The sequence below is a fragment of the Rhizophagus irregularis genome, chromosome 16 (genome assembly GCF_026210795.1).
Source record: "Rhizophagus irregularis chromosome 16, complete sequence".
Classification (NCBI taxonomy): Eukaryota; Fungi; Glomeromycota; class Glomeromycetes; order Glomerales; family Glomeraceae; genus Rhizophagus; species Rhizophagus irregularis.
Window position 1 is genome coordinate 3,156,923 of NC_089444.1, and position 26,149 is coordinate 3,183,071.

Genomic DNA, 26,149 nt, shown 5'->3' on the forward strand with positions numbered 1-26,149 from the left:
ATTATAATAAAATAGTATAATAAAAATAACTGCTTTCATAACGTAAAAAGATTATACAAGACCCTTTTTATTACTAATATTACTAAAAAAGGAGAACGGCTGGAAAACACTTAAATTCTCTTACACTAACAGTTGTATTGATAAGAAATTGACAAAAAAATTTTTTTTTTTTACACTTTAACCAATAGAAATGCTAAAATAATTAAATTTTTTATTTTATTTTATTTTTTTTTTGCCATTTAAATCGATGTTATCAGTGATCATAAGACATTAGACCAATCATTTTCCATTTTTATATTAAATTTCAAAATTCACGCTCATTTTTATAAAAATTAGTATGTACATGGTAAATAAAAAACCAAATTGATAAAAGTATTGTTTTAAGTTAAAATTTAATTAATTTAATGGTGCGGACATACTTAATATCATCTTGCCGATCATTTTTAGATCACGTATAGCAATTTATTTAAAATGATGAATGTTTTTAAATAACAGTAAAATATTAGTAAAAATGTTATGAAAATCATTATAAAAACCCATTTAAACATATTATTATTATTATAACAAATTATATTAAAATTACATCAATGAAAGTAAATATATTATATACTGTATATATGATGATGATAGTGAATACGTGTGAGCGAAACTTGAAACTTTGCATAAATATTCCCTATCTATAGTAATAATAATACAGTAATCCGTTCCATAGTACAAGTTATTTATTATCGGAGAATTTTATGAATTAATATGAAATTAATAAGTTATACCATAAAATTAATAAATTAATGCCACAAATTAATATACAAATTGTGGATTCCATTAAATTTCTAAATTTTTGCTGAGAAATTAATGATATGAAATTTATAAATGATGCTAAATCACCATTTATATCGGAATAATATTTCGATTTTTGCAAAAAAATATATATCACGTTTTTGGAATAATGCTAGCTTGTAGAAAAAATAGACAACTTTTCTTATGTGACAAGTGACAACGTCAATGAAATGATCGGCAAATTCGTGATGATATAGAGATATCGCCCAAGATCTATAAAATTTAAGTAAAAAATTATTATAAATTAATAAAAATAAGCAAGTTTTATTACTTTATATATTAGCTGTATATTAACAACTATGAAATAATACCTACTTTATTTAATTTTCAACAGTTAAATATAAATATTTAATTATTGATAAAAAAAATCAATATAAATTGAATATTTCACATAAATGTATATTGACTCAAGTAAAAGAGGCCAGAGATTTAGAGTTAGGGTGATTTTATTATAATTCTAATGTCGTGACTTTGTTATCCAATATTCCCTGTAAAAAATCTGATCCGTGTTTTATCTTTCCATGCTTTTTCCGTGAATGTATCATTTTCATGGAATTTATCATGGAAATTTTCATCTTGCTAACACAGATATCCGTGAACGTATCATTTTCACGGAATTTTTACGGAAGACACGGAGAAATAATGGAAATATTCGGATAAAAATTTTTTATAGGGATTTCAATGTGATTTAAGTGAGATTTTTCAAAAGTTAATTACAAACACATATTATGCACGATGTATATTATTATTAAATTTGCATGAAGAACTACAAAAAATTTAACCAGAAAATTTTTGTTTCGAGTAATTCTTGTGGAATGATCGACATCGAAATTACGTAATGCTTACATAAGTAATTATATTAATTATGCAAATTTTTGTGTTACCTATCACTTGTACGTTACATAATTTATTATAAATAAGATTTTTATTTGAAAAAAATTCTGAGCTTTTGAAAACAATGTCTTCCCAAAATATACCTTTGACAGAAAATAATATTCTGGAATATTTAGAAATTAATTTTACTGAATGGACTAGTGGAAATGAAAAACTTGATGATTTCATCCAAGAAAGGCAATTAAAAATTAATAACAGTGATGACATAGTGTTTGAATGGATATCATACAACCAGTTTAATGAAATTAAAGAGACAGGCAAGAATGATCTTATAACAGTATATTCAGCAATATGGAAGGATGGTCCATTATACAAAAAGGATGAACAGAGGTTACAGAGCAATTATGCAAGAGATTCAAATAAAAAAGTTGCATTAAAATATTTACATAATTCACAAGAATCCATTGATTCTTTAATAAATAAGGTATAAAATTTCTTCAAATATTAAATACTTTTTAATTAATATATTTACAATCTCTTTTGTTTGTATTTAGGCTAAAAAATTTCCAGCAAATCATAAAGCATTTCAAGTATTGTATGGAATATCTCAAAATCCAGATACAGGAGATTATATTTTTATTCTTATGTGGACAAGTGGAAATGAAAAAATTGATGATTTCATTCAAGAAAAGCAATTAGAAGTTATTTATTATGATGATATAGTGCTTGAATGGATACCATACAATCAGTTTAATGAAATTAAGGAGACAGACAAAAATGGTCTTATAACAGTATATTCAGCAATATGGAAGGATGGTCCATTATATAGGATTAATGTATGGGATAAAAATTATACAAGGGATTCAAATAAAAAAGTTGCATTAAAATGTTTACATAATTCACAAGAATCCATTGATTCTTTAATAAATAAGGTATTAAATTTCTTAAAATATTTAAATACTTTTTTTAGTTAATATATTATTATACTTACACTTTCTTTTATTTGTAATTAGGCTAAAAAATATCCAATAAAACATAATGCATTTCAAGTATTGTATGGAATATCTCAAAATCCAAATACAGGAGAATATATTTTTGTACAAAATAATTATATATGGACAAGTGGAAATGAAAAAATTGATGATTTCATTCAAGAAAAGCAATTAGAAGTTATTAATTATGATGATATAGTGCCTGAATGGATTCCATACAATCAGTTTAATGAAATTAAGGAGACAGGAAAAAATGGTCTTATAACAGTATATTCAGCAATATGGAAGGATGGTCCATTGCACAAGTTGTTGAATGATTATGTTGATGATGATGGTATTGATTATACGAGAGATTCAAATAAAAAAGTTGCATTAAAATGCTTACATAATTCACAAAAATCTATTGATTCTTTAATAAATGAGGTATGAAATTTCTTAAAATATTTGAATATTTATCTTTTTAATTAGTATATTCACAATCTCTTTTATTTATAATTACTAGGCTAAAAAATATCCAATAAAACATAAAGCATTTCAAGTATTGTATGGAATATCTCAAAATCCAGATACAGGAGATTATATTTTTGTTCAAAATATTTATATATGGGCAAGTGGAAATGAAAAAATTGATGATTTCATTCAAGAAAAGCAATTAGAAGTTATTAATTATGATGATATAGTGCCTGAATGGATTCCATACAATCAGTTTAATAAAATTAAGGAGACAGGAAAAAATGGTCTTATAACAGTATATTCAGCAATATGGAAGGATGGTCCATTGCACAAGTTGTTGAATGATTATGTTGATGATGATGGTATTGATTATACGAGAGATTCAAATAAAAAAGTTGCATTAAAATGCTTACATAATTCACAAAAATCTATTGATTCTTTAATAAATGAGGTATGAAATTTCTTAAAATGTTTAAATTCTTTTTTTAGTTAATATACTTACAATTTCTTTTATTTGTATTTAGGCTAAAAAATATCCAATAAAATATAAAGCATTTCAAGCATTGTATGGAATATCTCAAAATCCATATACAGAAGATTATATTTTTGTTCAAAGCTATACTATAGTAAATTTAACAAATTCAATTAGTGAAAATAAAATAGTTAATGATTTCATTCAAGAAAGGCAATTAGAAATTACTGACTATGATGATACAGTGCTTGAATGGATACCATACAATCAGTTTAATGAAATTAAGGAGACAGGAAAAAATGGTCTTATAACAGTATATTCAGCAATATGGGAGGATGGTCCATTATATAAGGTATATAGTTGGAGTGGTTATACAAGAGACTCACATAAAAAAGTTGCACTAAAATATTTACATAATTCACAAAAATCTATTGATTCTTTAATAAATGAGGTATGAAATTTCTTAAAATGTTTAAATTCTTTTTTTAGTTAATATACTTACAATTTCTTTTATTTGTATTTAGGCTAAAAAATATCCAATAAAATATAAAGCATTTCAAGCATTGTATGGAATATCTCAAAATTTATATACAGAAGATTATATTTTTGTTCAAAGTTATTCTATAAACTTATCTAATTGGATCAGTGGAAATGAAAAAATTGATAATTTCATTCAAGAAAAGCAATTAGAATCTATTAATTATAATGATGTAGTGTTTGAATGGATACCATACAATCAGTTTAATGAAATTAAGGAAACAGGAAAAAATGGTTTTATAACAGTATATTCAGCAATATGGAAGGATGGTCCATTATACAAAAAGGATGAACAGAGCAATTATGCAAGAGATTCAAATAAAAAAGTAGCATTAAAATATTTACATAATTCACAAGAATCCATTGATTCTTTAATAAATAAGGTATGATATTACTTAAAATATTTAAATACTTTTTTTAGTTAATATACTGTATTACTTATAATTTCTTTTATTTGCATTTAGGCTAAAAAATATCCAACAAAACATAAAGCATTTCAAGTATTATATGGAATATCTCAAAATCCAGATACAAGAGATTATATTTTTGTTCTTATGTGGACAAGTGGAAATGAAAAAATTGATGATTTCATTCAAGAAAAGCAATTAAAAATTAATAGCTATGAAGACATAGTGCTTGAATGGATACCATACAATCAGTTTAATAAAATTAAGGAAACAGGAAAAAATAGTCTTATAACAGTTTATTCAGCAATATGGAAGGATGGTCCATTTTATTGGAATAGACAGAATAAAGAATATAAAAGAGATTCAAATAAAAAAGTTGCATTAAAATATTTACATAATTCACAAAAATCCATTGATTCTTTAATAAATGAGGTATGAAATTTCTTCAAAAATTTAATTACTTTTTTAATTAATATATTATTTACAGTCTCTTTTATTTCTATTTAGGTTAAAAAATACCCAACAAATCATAAAGTGCTTCAAGTATTATATGGAATATCTCAAAATCCAAATACAAGAGATTATATTTTTGTTCAAAATAATTATATATGGACAAGTGGAAGTGAAAAAATTGATGATTTCATTCAAGAAAAGCAATCTAAAATTAATAGCCATGAAGACATAGTACTTGAATGGATACCATACAATCAGTTTAATAAAATTAAGGAAACAGGAAAAAATGGTTTTATAATAGTATATTCAGCAATATGGAAGGATGGTCCATTATATAAGAAGTATTGGTGGGATAAAAATTATACAAGAGATTCAAATAAAAAAGTTACATTAAAATGTTTACAAAATTCACAAAAATCCATTGATTCTTTAATAGCTGAGGTATGAAATTTCTTAAAATATTTAAATAATTTTTTTAATTAGTATATTTACGATCAATCTCTTATTCATATTTAGGCTAAAAAATATCCAACAAATCATAAAGCATTTCAAGTATTGTATGGATTATCTCAAAATCAAGATACAGGAGAGTATATTTTTGTTCTTATGTGGACAAGTGGAAGTGAAAAAATTGATGATTTCATTCAAGAAAAGCAATTAGAAGTTATTAATTATGATGATATAGTGCCTGAATGGATTCCATACAATCAGTTTAATGAAATTAAGGAGACAGGAAAAAATGGTCTTATAGCAGTATATTCAGCAATATGGAAGGATGGTCCATTATACAAAAAGGATGAACAGAGCAATTATGCAAGAGATTCAAATAAAAAAGTTACATTAAAATGTTTACAAAATTCACAAAAATCCATTGATTCTTTAATAGCTGAGGTATGAAATTTCTTAAAATATTTAAATAATTTTTTTAATTAGTATATTTACGATCAATCTCTTATTCATATTTAGGCTAAAAAATATCCAACAAATCATAAAGCATTTCAAGTATTGTATGGATTATCTCAAAATCAAGATACAGGAGAGTATATTTTTGTTCTTATGTGGACAAGTGGAAGTGAAAAAATTGATGATTTCATTCAAGAAAGACAATTAAAAATTAGTAACCATGATAATATAGTGTTTGAATGGATACCATACATTCAGTTTAATGAAATTAAGGAGATAGGCAAAAATGGTCTTATAGCAGTATATTCAGCAATATGGAAGGATGGTCCATTACATAAGATTAATGTATGGGACGAAAATTATACAAGAGATCCAAATAAAAAAGTTACATTAAAATGTTTACAAAATTCACAAAAATCCATTGATTCTTTAATAGCTGAGGTATGAAATTTATTCAAATATTTAATTACTTTTTTTAATTGGTATATTTATGATCAATCTCTTATTTATATTTAGGCTAAAAAATATCCAACAAAACATAAAGAATTTCAAGTATTGTATGGAATATCTCAAAATCCAGATACAAATGATTTTATTTTAGTTTTAAATAATCATTTCCAGAGAAGTGGAAATGAAAAAATTGATGATTTCATTCAAGAAAGGCAATTGATTATTAATAATTATGATGATATTGTGTTTGAATGGATATTATACAATCAGTTTAATAAAATTAAAGAAATAAGCAAAAATAGTCTTATAACAGCATATTCAGCAACATGGATTAATGGTCCGCTGTTTTATAGCTATAAGTATAGAAATTATACAAGAGATTCAAATAAAGAAGTTGTCTTAAAATATTTACACAGCTCACAAAATTCCATTAAATCCCTAATAAATGAGGTATGATATTTCTTTAAAATAATTAATATCTTTCTTTAATTGGTATGTTTACAATGTTTTTTATTTATACTTAGGCTAAAAAATATCCATCAAAACATGAAACAATTCAAGCATTGTATGGAATTACTCAAAATCCAGATACAGGAATCTATCTTTTAGTTCAGAATAATCATAATGTATGGATAAGTGAAAATGAAAAAATTGATGATCTTATTCAAGAAATGCAATTAAAAATAAATAATTATAGTGACATAGTATTTGAATGGATACCATATAATCAGTTCAATAATACTAAGGAAGTAGGTAAAGGTGGCTTTGCTATAGTTTATTCTGCAAATTGGAAAAATGGTCCATTAGAATATGATGCAGATAAAAAAATATATAAAAGGAATCCAAATAGAGTAATTGCCTTAAAATATTTGTATAATTCACAAAATATTAGTGATAAATTTTTAAATGAGGTATGAATTTCTTTTAAAATTGTTTATAAATTCTTGAAACTTTAATTATGTAAATAATTATTTTTTATTATTTATAATTTTTATTAGGTTAAAAAATACTCAATAAATAAAACAAGCAATATTCTTAATATATATGGAATATCTCAAAATCCAGATACAAAAGAATATATTATGGTTCTCCAATATGCAAAAGAAGGCAACTTTAATCATTGGATAAATAAAAACTATGAATATTTTAATTGGAGAGATAAACTATCTGCATTGCTTAATATTATTAATGGTCTTAGAGAAATTCATCAAAAAAGTATAGTTCATCGTGATTTTCATACTGGAAATATATTATTTTTAAGTGAGATATATAATTTTGGTAATTGTATATCAATTTCAGACATGGGATTATGTGGAGAGGTTGGTAATATAGATGAAAATAAAATTTATGGAGTTATGCCTTATGTGGCTCCTGAAGTATTAAGAAGAAAGCCTTATATCCAAGAATCAGATATTTTTAGTTTTGGTATGGTAATGTATTTTGTAGCTACTGGAAGACAACCTTTTTACAATCGTGCACATGATCATCTTCTTGCATTAGACATTTGTAAAGGAGTTAGACCTGAAATAAATGAACCAGAAGCACCAAGATGTTATATTGATTTAATGAAAAAGTGTTGCGATTTAAATCCAAATAATAGACCAAATATTTTCAAAGTAAATGAATTGATCATGTCATTTCATAAGTCATATGGAATGGATTTTTTCATAGTAGAAAATGAAGAAATTGGAATACAATTCAAAAAAGCAGAAGAATATAGAAAAGCAAATCTTTCATTCATTAAAAATTACCAAATAGAAACCCATCCACAAGCTATTTACACATCTCGGTTACTTAATCCTTTTACAGAAGATCTTCCAGAACATGATGATGATAATACTCAATGCTTAGATCAAGTAATCTAAATCCATATGAAACACATTATAATAAGGTTTATATAGAATGGATATAAATTCTTCACTTGATTTATATATTTATATAGCCGTTACTTTATAGGAATTTCTAATTGATTTGTAGTTTTGCCCAACGGCCAATACTGTATAGATACTAGTATGTAAGTTTTTTTAAAAATCAGTTTGTAATTGGATATATTGTATACAATATTTTCTTTGATATAATAAACATATGCTTGAATTATGTGATATTAACAATGAAATAATTCCTTATATAAATTATATATGTGAATTTGTTGGTACATTCGTACTATTTGCTTATTTTATTTAATTGTAAAATAAAACTTTCCATTACTCATATATAATAAAGTGTTCCGAACGGATCGGGTCAATTCGGGTGACCCGTCGGGTTGACTCGAAAAGCTTCCTTCCCTGGCTAAACCTTCTATAGTCCTTCATTACATTTTGAACTAATAATGCTATAATTTTAACTTTAAACACATTTCATTAATGAAAATAACAAATATTTAAATTTAGAACGTTAAAAGTTTGTTTGAGATCAAACTTTTTAATAGTAATCAAAAATAAATAAATAAATAAGGTATCATTTTTTTTATTAATGCTTAATAACGAACATGCTTCACTTCGAAATATGACAACTACGGTATATATAAGTGCATTTTAATTTATGTGTTATGTGTGTTTGCGTCACAATTCCAATTTCATTTGAGTAAACGGTCTTACAAATTTCGGAGCTGAGCCCTTGAACATAAGCTCTTGGCCTTATAAGCATATATCACGGCCATAATTTCCTTTTTATGTTAGTTGCTTTTTTATAAATATTTTCATATGTTCTTTTTTTTTCTTATTTTTCCTATATTAATTACTTTATTATAAATAAAACCTTGTATTATTTATATTATTTCATATGATTTTGATTTTTAATCACTTCAGATTATTTGTCTATTTCTAATATTAATTCAATATTACTTTACTTCATTGTCTTTCTTTTATCTTAATCATTCCATTTAAAATCTCTATCATGCATTATGATTGCTTGATCATTATCTTAATAATCTCATATGTATTCCCAAGTCCCCAAGTCCCCATTTCTTGTTTATATCTTACGCATAGATTTGAAATTTATGTCATATATACTCTTCTACCATAAAATTAGCAGCATTCTTTATGACATTTAGATTATATGTTCATAAATTGGTATAATTCGTACTTATAAATTTTATATTTATTTACATCATTTTGTATAAATTCTAGTGTCTTATACAATTTATTATATAAATAAATTATTTATAAATATTGATTTAATATTGTTTGGCTTATTTACTTAAAAAACGGATTTCAAATTTATAAAATTTTTATGGATAAAAAAAAATTTTTTCATAATAAATAAATAAATCATATAATACTTATAAAATAAAAAGCAAATTTTAATTATTTAATTTTGATAATATACAAATAATTTATATGATATTCATTCTTATAAATAATCAATTTTCTTTAATAAATTATAAACATCAAAAGCTAAAGATAAATCATGATAATTTAAAACTTTAATATTATATAAATTAAATTCCTTCACCTCATATTTCAAACGAGACAAATCACCATTTTTAAAATCCCAAATTGCTAAATACTTGACTCTTTTCTCCTTCATAATATATTCCTTTACATTATTTAAAATATTATCACTACTGGTTTGCATTATTTTTAATTTATTAATAAAAATATTGTGAGAATTTTCTAAAAATATTCTAAAATCATTTTCTTTAATATTAAAAACCAAACTTAAGTATTCAAGTTTAGAAGGGAGAGTTTGACCCAAATTTTGTAATAAGATTGAAATATTATCATTTGATAAATAAACATCATCACATAAATTGATTGAAAGATATTTAAGATTTTGTTTAATATTTTCAATTAAATTGGGTATATTGAATGTTTGATAAAAAATATGACTTTCAGATCCAAAAAAATTAAGAAATTTGATATTCTCACAATATTTTATAATTAAATCTAATAATTGTCGATTTTGTGATAGATTTGATAGAATTCCAAGTGTATAACCGAAATTTTCTAAATAATCACCAGATTTTTGTAATAATAATTGTAATGAATTATCAATCTGTGATAACTCATTTATAATTAAAGATTTTAATTTAAATGGTTTAGTTAAATTATTAAATTGATCAAAACCATTTTTTAAAGAATAACAATGAATTATATGAACAGATTCTAAAACATTTAATTGTTCAAATATCTTATCTAAATTGATTACAACTTTAAAATCGATATTATAAAATGTAATTGTATTTAAAGTATTTGAACAATTAGAAACTTTTGATAATAATAATGATTGACATAAAGGAAAATTATCATGATAAAATGAAATTTTTTTGAGATTTTGATGTAAATTAATTATTTGTGATATACGATTTTTAATTAACATATATTCATTATTAATAATATCATATGAAAATCTAATTGAACTATTAACATAAAGATTTAAATTACTAATATTGTGAATGAAATTTGTATTTTGTAAAATTATTTCAAGAATATCATTGAAATATGTATAATAATAAATACTTGAGATCTCAATTTCAAGAGTATGTAAATTTACTTCATTTTCAATAAATATTTTAAATAATGATATACCAATCAATCTTTTAAAATCAGTTGCTGAAAAATCATTATTTCCTGGTTCTGATTTTTTAATAGTAAACCACATCCCAACACAAGAAATAATATCAAATATATTTAAATATTTTAAAAATTTAACATAATTAAATAGTGTATTTGAAGGTAATGAATTATTATTAATTATGTGTTGATTTAATTTTGATTTTAAATCATCATCATTTAAATTATGTAAATAAATTCCAATAAAATTACAAATTACGGTACGAAATGAAAATGGGTCTTCCCATAATAATGGAATCGCTAAACGACACCATAATCTGTTAACTAAAATGCATGAATGTAAAGTTGATTTATCATTCCTAAAATATTTTATAACTTCATATGTTAATTCAGGTAAATCTCCTGAAAATATTTTTGAACATGACATTGTAATTTGAAAAGGTAAGTATATAAGATAACGAATTGAAAGTGGAAGGGGAGATAACGTATTTTATTATGACGGATTGCGGGATTTGATAAATTATATTTATTTTCGGAGCGAATTTCCGATTTTATTTTTATTTTATTTTTATAATGAAGATGAGAAGCGAATTTCCGATCTTATTTTTATTTTTTTTTATAATGAAAAACAGAAAGCAAATTCCGATATTGTCGCACATTCTATGTTGCGTAACGTTTTAATGCACCCCCTGATTGCACGGTTTCAAATGATCATGTAAAATTTATTTATACAGTTTACAGTATGATCGACATCGTGTATGAATAAAAACTGCGCCACAAAGCGGAGCTGTAATAATTAGGCGCAAAAGAACTCAAAATTGTATATTCTGTTATTTAAGAAATTAAAAGGGGAAACAAAATAAATAAACTTTTTTTTATATAATTTCATTATAAAAAATATTATTATATCATTAGTGATTAGTCCAACGCTCATATTCACATTAAATCTGATAGATAAATATGACCCTCTTTTAAAAAAAGATCCAGAAAATCCATTAGTCATAAAAAAAATTTCCAAATTTCAACTCTTCAAGTTAGATACAAATTGATCTGTGAAAAATAACAAAAATCTAACTACCTTAAAAAATTATCTCTTTTCACGCAGAGGTTCGTAAAAGTAAAAAAATTACCATATTCTAGTAATTCATAATTCATGTTTTTATTATCACTAAATTAGGAGATGTTGAAAATTTTTTCTATAATAAATTTGCTTATTATTGCGTTGCTTTTACAGATTTATTAATCATCAAGAATACTTACTGATGTATTTAGTGTAAATTGAAAATTTTCTAAGGTTTTCTGATTGTTGGTTAAAAATTTTAAAGAGAAATAATATTAATAATATTGGAAAATATCATTCACATGATAAATCAGGAAGTGCGCCAATGTGACCTTTAAGTTATTAGCAGAAAAAATAAACTTTTCAATTTCTATGTTTTAAATTAATTTCTTTATTGAATTTATGAAATTGATGATACAACTGAACGTCCTTATTATAGAATGTTGTCAAATCGATACTTTTATCTAGGTAAATTCTTAGCCAAAAATTGGAGAAGACTTTTATAGCTGCTCTTCTTGGTACTAATGCAATTGGAACAGATAAATTTAACAGTAGTTAATCGATAATTCTAGACTTCCAAGATCTCTCTCCAGTACATTATATGGAAATCAAAAGGTATAGATGATTTTGAAAATGTAATTTTTTTATAATTAATATAATTTTTTAATTATTATTTTATAATTTTATTGAGTACATCTAGAAATTTCTTGCATCAAAAGTAAAATAATAATTTATCTATATTATACGACATTGAAAAAAAATCTTGTTGGGGATCCAAAAGGTGGTTTAGCTTGCTTTCTGTTCATCAAAATGGGAAACTATCTGAAACTCTTTGAAACTTTCGGATATTTCTTTGGGCTAATCAGATCACTCATCAGTCTATCAATAAAAAGCCTATGCTACAGTTTGTACACTAGTATAATTCTTATTACAAAACTCTTTTATACATGATACAAGCAATTTACAAATAATTATTTTTCGAAATAATTATTAACGTCCAATATCTGATTGCCATATTTTTAATAATATTCTTATATTTCCAAGCTATTAATTTAGAGTAGCGCAGCTTATTCCAATTTTGGGCTGTGTAGAAAAACGTGGCAAACATACTATAATTGAAATCAGCCCCAAAATCTTAATGGCCTACCGGCTAATAACCGGTTAAACTTATATATTCTATAAGATCTTTGTCATGATGAATTAATTTTGGCTGATTAGACTATTTGATCATAAAATTTTTTTTTTAACGAATACTAAACTTTAACCAGTTAAACAAATCTATAACCAGTAAACCAGCTCTAACCTTAATTGGTAATTATATGGCTTTCAAATGATGCAATTATAAATAAAAAAAGTAATTTTGAAGTACGTGTTATCAAATTATTTTTTTTAAAAATTATCTTATAAAATGGTTCGAGGCGAGGAAGAGTAAAAAAAAAAAATTTTGAAATTCACGAACAACGAACCAAAAAATATTTACCACATAAAAATCAAAGTCAAAAAAAATTTTTTTTGGAACCATGCATTTAAAATATTTGTTATTAATCTTTGCCTTTATTATTGTTTCGACAGGTAATATACTGGTAATATACAGTTTTTTACTTAATTTTTTATTGACGTTAATATTGATTTATTTATCAAATTAATTAAATATTAAAACCTTTTTTATAAATAATATAGTAGCTTTACCTGTAAAACGAGAAGGTAATTATTTCAATAAAAATTAATATCTTTACATGTTAATATGTATAACATCATTTTCTCTTGTGCAGCGGGTAAACGTACTGGACATGGAACTGATGAATGAACGTGACTCTGGTCTGTAAACGAGTTCCTCGTAACGTTAAATGATATAAAAATTACATATTTTATTGCAAAAAATTTAATGTATAAAATTTGTTTATAAGTTTATTTTTGAAATAAATATTAATTATCCAAAAATGAATTTTTTGAAATGAAGTTCGAGTTAAACTATTTTTGCCATTAAAATAAAGTTAAAAAAAAAAAAAATAGAAGCCTTGAAGTTTATTTTTTTATAAAATTTGATTCTGTTATTAAGTGTGTTTTTGAAAAATTATTTCTTATAGCTATCATATATAACAGATCATATATAACAGATAAAGATGATATTGCGTCTGGATAAAAAAATTCTTTTGCTGTGTTTATTACTTTCATCAAAAATTTATCTATAATGATAAATACTTTATTAGACCAACAATTTTACAGATGATATAAATCTATTTTACTGTATCATATTTTTAACGTGGCGCAATTTAGAAACGTGGTAAAATACTTTTTATACGAACATACATAATTAACAGAATACATAGCGGTGACGTCAGACAACGAAAACCCTATCCTACTATCCTATCTAATATAAATAAAAAAACTAAACTTGCCATCCAAAAAATAAAAACTAAATATTAAAGAAAAAAAAACAAAAACTATAAACGACAACAAATGCCACTCAGAAAAGAAAAAAAAAACATAACTAGTCTGCGAACTACAACTAGTGGGCGCTCATACCCGGTTGTCGTAACAATATTATAGACAAACTTCAACTATTACACCAACTTCTACAAACCAAAGTGTCTTTAATAACTTTGGACTTAATCGTACTAAGGGAGCTCCTAAAGCTTCAAATTTTATTTCCACTTCCGAAATACAACAATCTTCGAGAATTTTTTTACCAACAAACTTATATTCCACCGCAAAGTGGTCATGAACATATAGAAATCGCAAAAGTTCTAGTAAAGGAGTATTTGCTGATAATTATTCACTTAATGTTATACCAGTTGAAGAAAATAATTTATTTATGAATGAAATTTCGTATAATACAAATAAATATTGATGCATATGCAAAAATGGTAATTTATCTAAAATGAATCATGATGGTGATTAATTCTCTTAAAATAAGATTATCGTTTGAAACATTTGATAATAATGCAAGTGTACAATGGTTTATTAAACCATTTACCTACGATGAAAAATCAAGCTCCATCTTGAATTTAATTTAGTTTTTAGTTTGAGCCACATACAATACATAGGCATGTAGTAAATGCGATTAAAGGTTTTACTCAATTCGTTAAAACTGTGGATATATATCATATTAAAGGTTCGTTTGAGTGGTGGCGAAAAAAGTCATGTTAATATATCTAATATGGCAAAAATCTCCATCATTTAGACAAGATTGGAAGAGTAAATTAGCCAGCAGAGATATGTTAGTTTGTTGAAATAATGACACTTTTGGCTTGGATGTAAAATAGAATTAAGGTCTGATATTATTGTTGGTCCTTTACCAATCTATGAATTGAATACTTCAAAAGAATCATGTGTTTTAAATGATGGATCAATAAGCGATTTTGTTATCCATTATAAAGTTTCATCTGTTCATAATACAAGGAATTTTTTATGCTCATTCTTAAGGTATACCAGATTATTTTAACGCATTATTGGAATCGAAAATGATTGAATCCCAAAATAAATCACCCACTTTAACTGATAGTGATATTACAAAACTTTAGAAATTATTTTTAGTTATATGCAATGAATTTACAAGCATAATCTATATAAACGATGAAAATGTATAATGTGTATAATAAAATTTTAAATAATAAAGGAAGTAGCATAATTTAACGATTAAAGAATATTTCTATTTTAGCGAATAATAAGTTAATTCTGTGCATTGATATTAAATGGACTTAATTCTTCACATTTATTTATATCTTAATAAGAGTATCCGATAAGGCAACGCTATTTTTATTTAATTTTCTAGCGTAACAACTAGTTAATTGCGTATTCCAAAAAAATTACATTTTTAGATTAATAAATTATTTAATTTTTTATGAAAGAATGATTATTAATTTTTTATATTATCTAATTTATATGATTATATATTTGTTTTGTCATAGAAATGATTATCGGATCAAATTGTTTTATGACATAATTCTATGGCAATTCGCATGATCTTATTTTTTGATTTTTTTTTATTAATAAATGAAAAAGTATTAAAAGACCTTTGATATGATAGGTGGTGGGGCCTTGGTGTTTAAATTCAGCATTAAGAAACGAACAGAATGAACAAAATGTTAATGTTAACGTTAACATTGACATTTTAAATATTAACAATAAAATTTGTTCTCGTCGGCTTTCCTTTTTCGGATGCAGTTAATTATTTCGTTATGCTTACATAATACATTTATTATGTTTCAAAATTGACTATTCCTTTTTTAATGCATTGTACTCCTCTAACGGTTAACTAACCTTCAGTGTTTTTAATGATAAGGGTAGCTTCAGGGAGAATTTAAGTAAAAATTGTAATTTGCCAAATTGAATAAAATTTAATTGCCAATCAGAATCATGTGTTTCCTCTGTGTATTTTAACTAGCCCTTTTTTAATAATTTTGTTGCCGATCTTGAAATCATCGCAATATAAATTAACGTTTCACCACTTTTTTTTCTTTTCCTTTATTATTTTTTAGTAATTTTTACATACGAATTAATAACATAATTTTTTGTTTAATAAATTATTTATTAAAATGGATGAAATTAAACTAAGTAATGACGTAATTGAGCAAATAGAAGATTTTGATCATTATCTCCTAACTGAAGAACAAAAATTGTTAATTGATAAACTAATAACAGACAAAGAATTAAAAGAACGTTATAAAAAAAATGGTTTATGTAGAAATTGTAAACAGCCTAATATTGATTATTATTATTGTCGGTCAAGTGATTCCAAACCTTTTAAACAAAATTTCAAAAATTGGACAAGTGGAAATCGTGTCATTGATGAATTTATTCAAAACGTACAATTAAAAGCTAAAGATGAAAAACAAATTATAGAGTGGATATAATATGATAAATTTGAAGATGTTGAATATTTAGCAAAAGGAGGATTTGGAACTACTTTTAAAGCAGTTTGGAAAGATGGTCCTTGGAAAATTAATTATGACAATAATCAATTGGAAAGAAAAGGTAAAACAGGAGTTGCTTTAAAGTGCTTACATAACTCACAAGATATTACAGCAGATTTTTTAAAAGAAGTAAGATATTTTCTTATAATTCTTCATTAGCCTTTATAAATGTTAAACTAACTATAATTTTCTTTTAAGGTTGAGTCAAATATTTTAGAATATGATTCTTGTTGGATAGTTCGTTGTTTTGGTATTACTAAAGATCCAAAAATAAATAATTTTATGATGGTTATGGAATTAATAGATGGTAGTTCAAGACAACATTTATATAACAATTTCATTTCACTGAATTGGAGCCAAAAGTTGTATAGTTTACAATGTATTGCATTTGGTCTTAAAGATATTCATAATAAAGGATTAATTCATCATGATTTTCATAGTGGAAATATATTAAGCAATTTTGATGAATATGCTTATATTACTGATTTGGGATTATGTCAACCTGCAAATGTCAAATCTTCTCAAAATAGTAATAAAAAAATATATGGAGTATTACCTTATGTAGCTCCAGAAGTTTTAAGAGGAAAAGAATATACTCAAGCAATTGATATTTATGGATATGGAATTATTGCATATGAAATTTGTACAGGTTTCCCTCCTTATTATAATATAGCTCATGATGAATTCTTAGCTATAAAAATTTGTCATGGGTTGAGACCAAAATGTGATTATAAAATCCCTCAACTAATTGTTGACATAATTAATCAATGTTGGGATACAGACCCTTTAAAACGACCTAATGCAAATGAATTACATGAGTCAATATGGAAATTATATGAAGGTATTAGTTATAATAAAGTGGATTCTGTAATTTGCGAGCAAGTTAAAGAAGCAGATGAAACCAACAAAAAGTCATCTTCTTCAGTTCAATCACCAATATCATCTACAAGTACACTTTCATATATGACACATCCTCAAGCAGTCTACATAAGTAGACTATTAAATTTTAAAAATCTTCCAGAACCCATAAATGCTGACAATGAAGATTTAGAATATTCAGGTAATTTTAATTCAAAATAATTATTTAAACTTATTTAGAGTAATAATTATTCATTTTTTTTACAGATTCCTTAAGAATGGATTTTACTAAACTTGATATTAATTCTAAAGGTAATTTACTTTTGCATGTGATTTTTTTTGATTTATCAAATTTTAATTAAGCTATTTTTTTTTTTTATTATAGATGAAAGAAATTGAACTCATTTTATTTTAAATGAAAATATTTAGTATATAAAAAAATATAGCAGATAATCCTGAAACATTTGATAACATTTGATGGAAATATACAAAGACTCATAATTATCAATTATTCGTATTTGAAAAAAATTGAGGATTAACATCATAATGAAATGTTTTTTTTTATTAATAAATTTGGTCATATTAAATTATCTAAAATTAATAATAAATAAAACTCAATTGTATAAATGAATAAGGGATTGGAATCGATCCTGCTAAAATCGAATTAATCAAACCAGAATAGAATCGATTATCAATATAAAAATCGAATCTATATTATTGTGGTATAATGATCAAGCTTACAAACAGATAACACAATTTCAACTAATATTATTTTTTATGAAATACTTATAATTAATATTAGTACAAATTGTGTTAAAAAAAAAAATAACTGCTGTTAATTCACCTTTATCAAAATTTTTATGTGTCTTAACCAGCTACTAACAAATTTAATTATCAAAATTGATCAATATCGCATAAAGATTTCACATTGAAATTGATTAACAAAAATAATTCTCACACTTCAAAGCTTTATTTTTTTCTTCTTTTAATTAAAAAAAAAAAAATTAGCTATCACACAAAGTAAATATAAACTGATACTTAAAGAAATGGAAGAAAAAGAGAATTTAAAAAAACACAAGAAAAATAGAAGAAAGTGAAAGTGACCCTAATTATGAAGATGCAATCTTAAAGTATTTTAGAAGACCCAGATTTTATTAAACTTTCGTTATTAATTAGGAACAAATTTTATAATGGTAAATCAAAAATAAACGACACAGCTTCTATTTTGTAATTTTATTTTAATGATGACAAACAATAACAACTTGAATTTCATTTTAAAGAACTCATGCTTTAATAAATTAATATTTATTTAAATATAAACTCAAACATATTTAATAATTTGCAAAATCTAGTATATAAATAATCTTTACTTATATCGGTCAAATCTAATTTAACATTTGCAAAGTCTAGGGTTTTTTTTAGTAATATAAGCATCAAAATAAAAACATTTTCTTATTGAGTGTACCGGGACCCAGAAATATATATATAGGGGTCAGGTGATGAAAAATTTTTTTTACTATGAGCTGTACGCATTTTTTCAGGGCCGGAATTATGATAATGTCAGTCGGTTGCTATAATAGGAAATAAAATTCTGACCGGCATTATCAAAAATTATCTAAAAAAAAGGAAAGGTTTTCATGACTTTTTTTAGTTCAAAATAAACCTGACCCTTTCATATATATTTCTGACTTTACATCAAGAAATTTCCTTAATATGATAATACAATATAAATTTTGATCTACTGTATTTTAAGATTCTTTTATACGTGATACAGCAATTTTTACAAATAATTGTTTTTCGAAATAATTATTAATATCCAATATCTGATTGCCATAATTTTAATAATATTCTTTAGAGTAGCGCAGCTTATCCCAATTTTGGGCTGTGTAGAAAAACGTGGCAAACATACTCTTGTACATTCTTTACTTCACTTTCAACTATAATTGAAATCAGCCCCAAAATCTTATTGGCCTAACCGGTTAAACTTAATTTTGGCTGATTAGACTATTTGATCATAAAAATTTTTTTTTTAACGAAATAATAAACTTTAACTAGTTAAACAAATCTTTAACCAGTAAACCAGCTCTAACCTTAATTAGTAATTAAATGATGCAATCATAAATAAAAAAAAAGTAATTTGAAGTACGTGTTATCAAATTATTTTTTTAAAAAAATTATCTTATAAAAATGGCTCGAGAAAGAGAGAAAAAAAATATTTTTGAAATTCACAAACAACGAACCAAAAAATATTTACTACTTAAAAAATCAAACATTTTTTTGGAACCATGAATTTAAAATATTTGTTATTAATCTTTGCCTTTATTATTGTTTCAGCGGGTAATATACAGTTTTTTACTTAATTTTTTTATTGACGTTAATATTGATTTATTATCAAATTAATTAAATATTAAAATCTTTTTTATAAATAATATAGTAGCTTTACCTGTAAAACGAGAAGGTAATTATCTCAATAAAAATTAATATCTTTACATGTTAATAATGCATGACATCATTTTCTCTTGTGTAGCGGGTAAACGTACTGGACATGGAACTGATGAATGAACGTGACTCTGCTGGTTTAATGCATTAAAGAAATAAGTTCCTTGTAACGTTAAGGTTTAATTGTTATAAACAAATTTTGTACATTAAACTTTTGCAATAAAATATATAATTTTTATACGTTTGAGTTTATTTTTGAAATTAAATATTAATTTATCCAAAATGAATTTTTTCGAAATGAAGATCGTGCACTGTTGCTTCCATTAAAATAAAGTTACAAAAAAAAAATAGAAGCCTTAAAGTTTATTTTTAATTCGCTATTATAAAATTTGATCCTAATTATTTTTGTTATTAAGTGTGTTTTTAAAAAAATTATTTCTTATAATTATCATAAATAAATACAATATTGCATCTGGATACAAATTTCTTTTGTTGTGTTTATTACTTTCATCAAAAATTTATCTATGACAATAAATACTTTATGATAAACAAAAATTTGACCAACAATTCTACTGTATCATATTTTAACGTGTCGCAATTTAGAAACGTGGAAAAATACTCTTGGACTTCACATCATTCATTATTAATATGACGATCTGCTGGAAAACTGAAAAATTCAACTATACATATTTAACATATATATTATATAATTAACATTGTTTTAATAATTTAATGTGGCGCAATGTGAAAACGTGGCAAAATACTCTTGTACGCAACCCTTAATTCGTATAATTAGTATGGTACTCTGGAAAATTCATTTGCAGTGTACAGTGCGTATTTAATATACAGTATATTACAGATTTACAGTATATAATTGGATGAGAAAAAAATTGAAAAACAATACAGAAAAGGGAGTTTAGTTAGTCAATAATCTATTTTAAATATATATATTAATAAAATAAATTCTATTCTTGTAATTTATTTTTTAGGAAAGATTATTAATTAATAGAATGTAAAATACAATTGTTATATCAATGTATTTATTAAATTAACGCTACGATCCTAAAGCTAACAAATTGAAAACTATATAATTTCTAAATATCAATTTATTTTATAAAATGTCATTAACTTCGTGAAGTTTAAGATGATTTTTAATATATTTTCTTTCTGAAAATCATTTTTTTATTTTTTTTTTCAAAAATTATTTTACATATTTTAAATATTTTATTTTTATTTCGTTTCATCTATAAAAAAGTTAACAAATTGCTATTTAAATATAAATTGTTTAAATACGCGTTCCTATTGGTCATTATTTTCAATAATAATTAATCTATTTTATTTTAGCTTCCAGTTTAAAGTTTCCCTTCTATTTGAGCTAAACCAAGACTAGAAAGAGAAAGCAATAAAAATCAAAAAAAAAAATCAGATCTCATATTTCGTTCTACAGCAGATCCAAAAAATAATTAATTTTAATTGCTATGTACATAGTGAAAATAAAAATCTTAATATTCTTTAAATTTTGAAAATGTTAATTTATGTAACTCTACCTTGGGTAGTACAGGTTAATGTGCTTCATTTGGACTTAGACTACTTGATCTAAGCATTGAGTATTATCATCATGATCTGGAAGGTCTTCTGTAAAAGAATTAAGTAATCGAGATGTGTAAATAGCTTGTGAATGGGTTTCCATTTGGTAATTTTTAATGGATGAAAGATTTGCTTTTCTATATTCTTCTGCTTTTTTGAATTGTATTCCAATTTCTTCATTTTCTATTACGAAAAAATCCATTCCATATGACTTACGAAATGACGTGATCAATTCATTTACTTTGAAAATATTTGGTCTATTATTTGGATTTAAATCCCAACACTTTTCCATTAAATCAATATAACATCTTGGTGCTTCTAGTTCATTTATTTCAGGTCTAACTCCTTTACAGATGTCCAATGCAAGAAGATGATCATGTGCACGATTGTAAAAGGGTTGTCTTCCAGTAGCTACAAAATACATTACCATACCAAAACTAAAAATATCTGATTCTTGGATATAAGGCTTTCTTCTTAATACTTCAGGAGCCACATAAGGCATAACTCCATAAATTTTATTTTCATCTACATTACCAACCTCTCCACATAATCCCATGTCTGAAATTGATATACAATTACCAAAATTATATATCTCACTTAAAAATAATATATTTCCTGTATGAAAATCACGATGAACTATACTTTTTTGATGAATTTCTTTAAGACCATTAATGATATTAAGCAATGCAGATAGTTTATCTCTCCAATTAAAATATTCATAGTTTTTATTTATCCAATGATTAAAGTTGCCTTCTTTTGCATATTGGAGTACCATAATATATTCTTTTGTATCTGGATTTTGAGATATTCCATATATATTAAGAATATTGCTTGTTTTATTTATTGAGTATTTTTTAACCTATTAAATTACATAAATAATAAAAAACAATTATTTTACTTAATTAAATTTTCAAGAATTTATAAACAATTTTAAAAGAAATTCATACCTCGTTTAAAAATTTATCACTAATATTTTGTGAATTATACAAATATTTTAAGGCAATTATTCTATTTGGATTCCTTTTATATATTTTTTCATCTGCATCATATTCTAATGGACCATTTTTCCAATTTGCAGAATAAACTATAGCAAAGCCACCTTTACCTACTTCCTTAATATTATTAAACTGGTTATATGGTATCCATTCAAATACTATGTCACTATAATTATCTATTTTTAATTGCATTTCTTGAATAAGATCATCAATTTTTTCATTTTCACTTATCCATACATTATAATTATTCTGAACTAAAAGATAGACTCCTGTATCTGGATTTTGAGTAATTCCGTACAATGCTTGAATTGCTTCATGCTTTGATGGATATTTTTTAGCCTAAGTATAGATAAAAAACATTGTAAATATATTAATTAAAAAAGTATTTGAATATTTTAAGAAATTTTATACCTCATTTATCAGAGATTTAATGGAATTTTGTGAGTTGCATAAATATTTTAAAACAACTTCTTTATTTGAATCTCTTGTATAATTTTTATATTTATAGCTATAATACAGCGGACCATTTATCCATGTTGCTGAATATGCTGTTATAAGGCTATTTTTGCTTATTTCTTTAATTTTATTAAACTGATTGTATAATATCCATTCGAATACAATATCATCATAATTATTAATAATCAATTGCCTTTCTTTAATGAAATCATCAATTTTTTCATTTCCACTAATCCAATTTATAGTATAATTTTGAACCAAAACATAATCTCCTGTATCTGGATTTTGAGATATTCCATACAATACTTGAAATTCTTCATGTTTAGTTGGATATTTTTTAGCCTAAATATAATAAAGATTGATGTAAATATATTAATTAAAAAAGTAATTAAATATTTGAATAAATTTCATACCTCATTTATTAAAGAATCAATGGATTCTTGTGAATTATGTAAACATTTTAAAGCAACTTCTTTGTCTGGATCTCTTGTATTACTACTAAAACTATATCCCTTGTATAATGGACCATCCTTCCATATTGCTAAATATACTGTTATAAGACCATTTTTGCCTATCTCTTTAATTTCATTAAACTGATTATATGGTATCCATTCAAGTATTATGTCTTCATGGCTATTAATTTTTAATTGCTTTTCTTGAATGAAATCATCAATTTTTTCATTTCCACTAATCCAATTTATAGTATAATTTTGAACCAAAATATAATCTCCTGTATCTGGATTTTGAGATATTCCATACAATACTTGAAATGCTTTACGATTTGTTGGATATTTTTTAGCCTAAAGATAAATAAAAAAGATTGTAAATATATTAATTAAAAAGTATTTAAATATTTTAAGAAATTTTATACCATATTTATTAAAGAATCAATGGATTCTTGTGAATAATGTAAGCATTTTAATGCAACTTCTTTATTGGGGTCTCCTGTATAATTACCCAAACTATAATTCTTATATAATGGACCATCTTTCCATATTGCTGAATATACTGTTATAAGACCATTTTTTCCTATCTCCTTAATTTTATTAAACTGATTGTATGGTATCCATTCAAGCACTATATCATCATAGTTAATAACTTCTAATTGTTTTTCTTGAATGAAATCATTTATTTTTTCATTTCCACTAATCCAATTTGCTAAGTTTATAGTGTAATTTTGAACAAAAATATAATCTCCTGTATCTGGATTTTGAGATATTCCATACAATACTTGAAATGCTTCATGATTTGTTGGATATTTTTTAGTCTAAATATAAATAAAAGGGATTGTAAATATATTACTTAAAAATGTATTTTAATATTTGAAATATTTGAAGAAATTTAATACCTCATTTATTAAAAAGTCAATGGACTCTTGTGAATTATGTAAACATTTTAAAGCAACTTTTTTATGTGAGTCTCTTGTATAATCACTCCAACTATATTCCTTATATAATGGACCATCCTCCCATATTGCTGAATATACTGTTATAAGACCATTTTTGCTTATCTCCTTAATTTCATTAAACTGATTATATGGTATCCATTCAAGCACTATGTCTTCATGGCTATTAATTTTTAATTGCTTTTCTTGAATGAAATCATCAATTTTTTCATTTCCACTTGTCCACATAAGAACAAAAATATAATCTTCTGTATTTGGATTTTGAGATATTCCATACAATACTTGAAATGCTTTATGATTTGTTAGATATTTTTTAGCCTAAAAATAAATAAGAGATTGATGTAAATATATTAATTAAAAAAGTAATTAAATAATTGAATAAATTTCATACCTCATTTATTAAAGAATCAATGGATTTTTGTAAATTATGTAAACATTTTAAAGTAACTTCTTTGTTTGGATCTCTTGTATAACTACTATAACTATATTTCTTGTATAACGGACCATCCTTCCATAATGCTGAATATACTGTTATAAGACCATTTTTGCTTATCTCCTTAATTTCATTAAACTGATTATATGGTATCCATTCAAGCACTATGTCTTCATGGCTATTAATTTTTAATTGCTTTTCTTGAATGAAATCATCAATTTTTTCATTTCCACTTGTCCACATAAGAACAAAAATATAATCTTCTGTATTTGGATTTTGAGATATTCCATACAATACTTGAAATGCTTTATGATTTGTTAGATATTTTTTAGCCTAAAAATAAATAAGAGATTGATGTAAATATATTAATTAAAAAAGTAATTAAATAATTGAATAAATTTCATACCTCATTTATTAAAGAATCAATGGATTTTTGTAAATTATGTAAACATTTTAAAGTAACTTCTTTGTTTGGATCTCTTGTATAACTACTATAACTATATTTCTTGTATAACGGACCATCCTTCCATAATGCTGAATATACTGTTATAAGACCATTTTTGCTTATCTCCTTAATTTCATTAAACTGATTATATGGTATCCATTCAAGCACTATGTCTTCATCACTTCATGGCTATTAATTTTTAATTGCTTTTCTTGAATGAAATCATCAATTTTTTCATTACCACTAGTCCATTCTGTAAAATTAATTCCTAAATATTTCGGAATATTATTTTCTCTCAAAGATATACTTTGGGAAGACATTGTTTTCAAAAGCTCAAAAATTTTTTAAAAAAAATCTTATTTATAGTAAATTATGTAACAAGTGAAAGGTAACACAAAAATGTGCATAAATACTATAATTGCTTATGTAAGCATTACGTAATGGAGCTTAGTATTATTTCGATGTCGATCATTCACAAGAATTATTTGAAACAAAAATTTTCTGGTTAAATTTTTTGTAGTTCTTCATAGTTCATGCAAATTTTTTTTAATAATAAATACATACTTTGCATCGTGCATAATGTGTTTGTGAATTAAAAAAAAAGACCTCTTTAACTTTTGAAAATCTCACTTAAATCACATTAAAATATTGAATAACGAAGTCACAACATTAGAATTATAATAAAACCACCCTAACTCGGAAT

General features: G+C 24.1%; 4 protein-coding genes across 5 annotated transcripts; 2 read left to right on the forward strand and 2 right to left on the reverse strand.

Moving 5' to 3' along the window:
• Nucleotides 1-1,795: 1,795 nt before the first annotated feature.
• On the forward strand, nt 1,796-8,203 carry OCT59_008410 (uncharacterized protein; the record flags this gene model as incomplete). The annotated part of the gene is made up of 17 exons (XM_066142439.1): nt 1,796-2,155; nt 2,226-2,603; nt 2,685-3,086; nt 3,166-3,567; nt 3,641-4,039; nt 4,113-4,203; nt 4,483-4,508; nt 4,590-4,964; nt 5,040-5,426; nt 5,502-5,876; nt 5,952-6,329; nt 6,405-6,788; nt 6,863-6,964; nt 7,070-7,249; nt 7,337-7,553; nt 7,638-7,657; nt 7,913-8,203. 17 exons carry the CDS (start codon nt 1,796-1,798, stop codon nt 8,201-8,203), a joined length of 4,767 nt encoding a protein of 1,588 aa, XP_065999321.1.
• A 1,486-nt stretch (nt 8,204-9,689) lies between these two features.
• On the reverse strand, nt 9,690-11,279 carry OCT59_008411 (uncharacterized protein; the record flags this gene model as incomplete). Of its 2 annotated transcripts, XM_066142440.1 has the most annotated exons (2): nt 10,330-10,334; nt 10,406-11,279. In XM_066142440.1, 2 exons carry the CDS (start codon nt 11,277-11,279, stop codon nt 10,330-10,332), a joined length of 879 nt encoding a protein of 292 aa, XP_065999322.1. The 2 variants fall into 2 exon arrangements, with proteins under 2 accessions (XP_025172376.1, XP_065999322.1); XM_025327233.1 differs by having other exon boundaries at nt 9,690-11,279.
• A 5,171-nt stretch (nt 11,280-16,450) lies between these two features.
• Nucleotides 16,451-18,085, forward strand: OCT59_008412 (uncharacterized protein; the record flags this gene model as incomplete). Its single annotated transcript, XM_066142441.1, has 6 exons — nt 16,451-16,643; nt 16,800-16,957; nt 17,027-17,078; nt 17,610-17,888; nt 17,954-17,998; nt 18,072-18,085. The coding sequence occupies 6 exons, from the start codon at nt 16,451-16,453 to the stop codon at nt 18,083-18,085; spliced, it is 741 nt and encodes a 246-aa protein (XP_065999323.1).
• A 3,622-nt stretch (nt 18,086-21,707) lies between these two features.
• On the reverse strand, nt 21,708-25,766 carry OCT59_008413 (uncharacterized protein; the record flags this gene model as incomplete). Its single annotated transcript, XM_066142442.1, has 11 exons — nt 21,708-21,995; nt 22,485-22,571; nt 22,660-22,824; nt 22,945-23,046; nt 23,119-23,505; nt 23,577-23,963; nt 24,035-24,430; nt 24,512-24,886; nt 24,960-25,334; nt 25,408-25,619; nt 25,688-25,766. The coding sequence occupies 11 exons, from the start codon at nt 25,764-25,766 to the stop codon at nt 21,708-21,710; spliced, it is 2,853 nt and encodes a 950-aa protein (XP_065999324.1).
• Between the last annotated feature and the right edge of the window lie 383 nt (nt 25,767-26,149).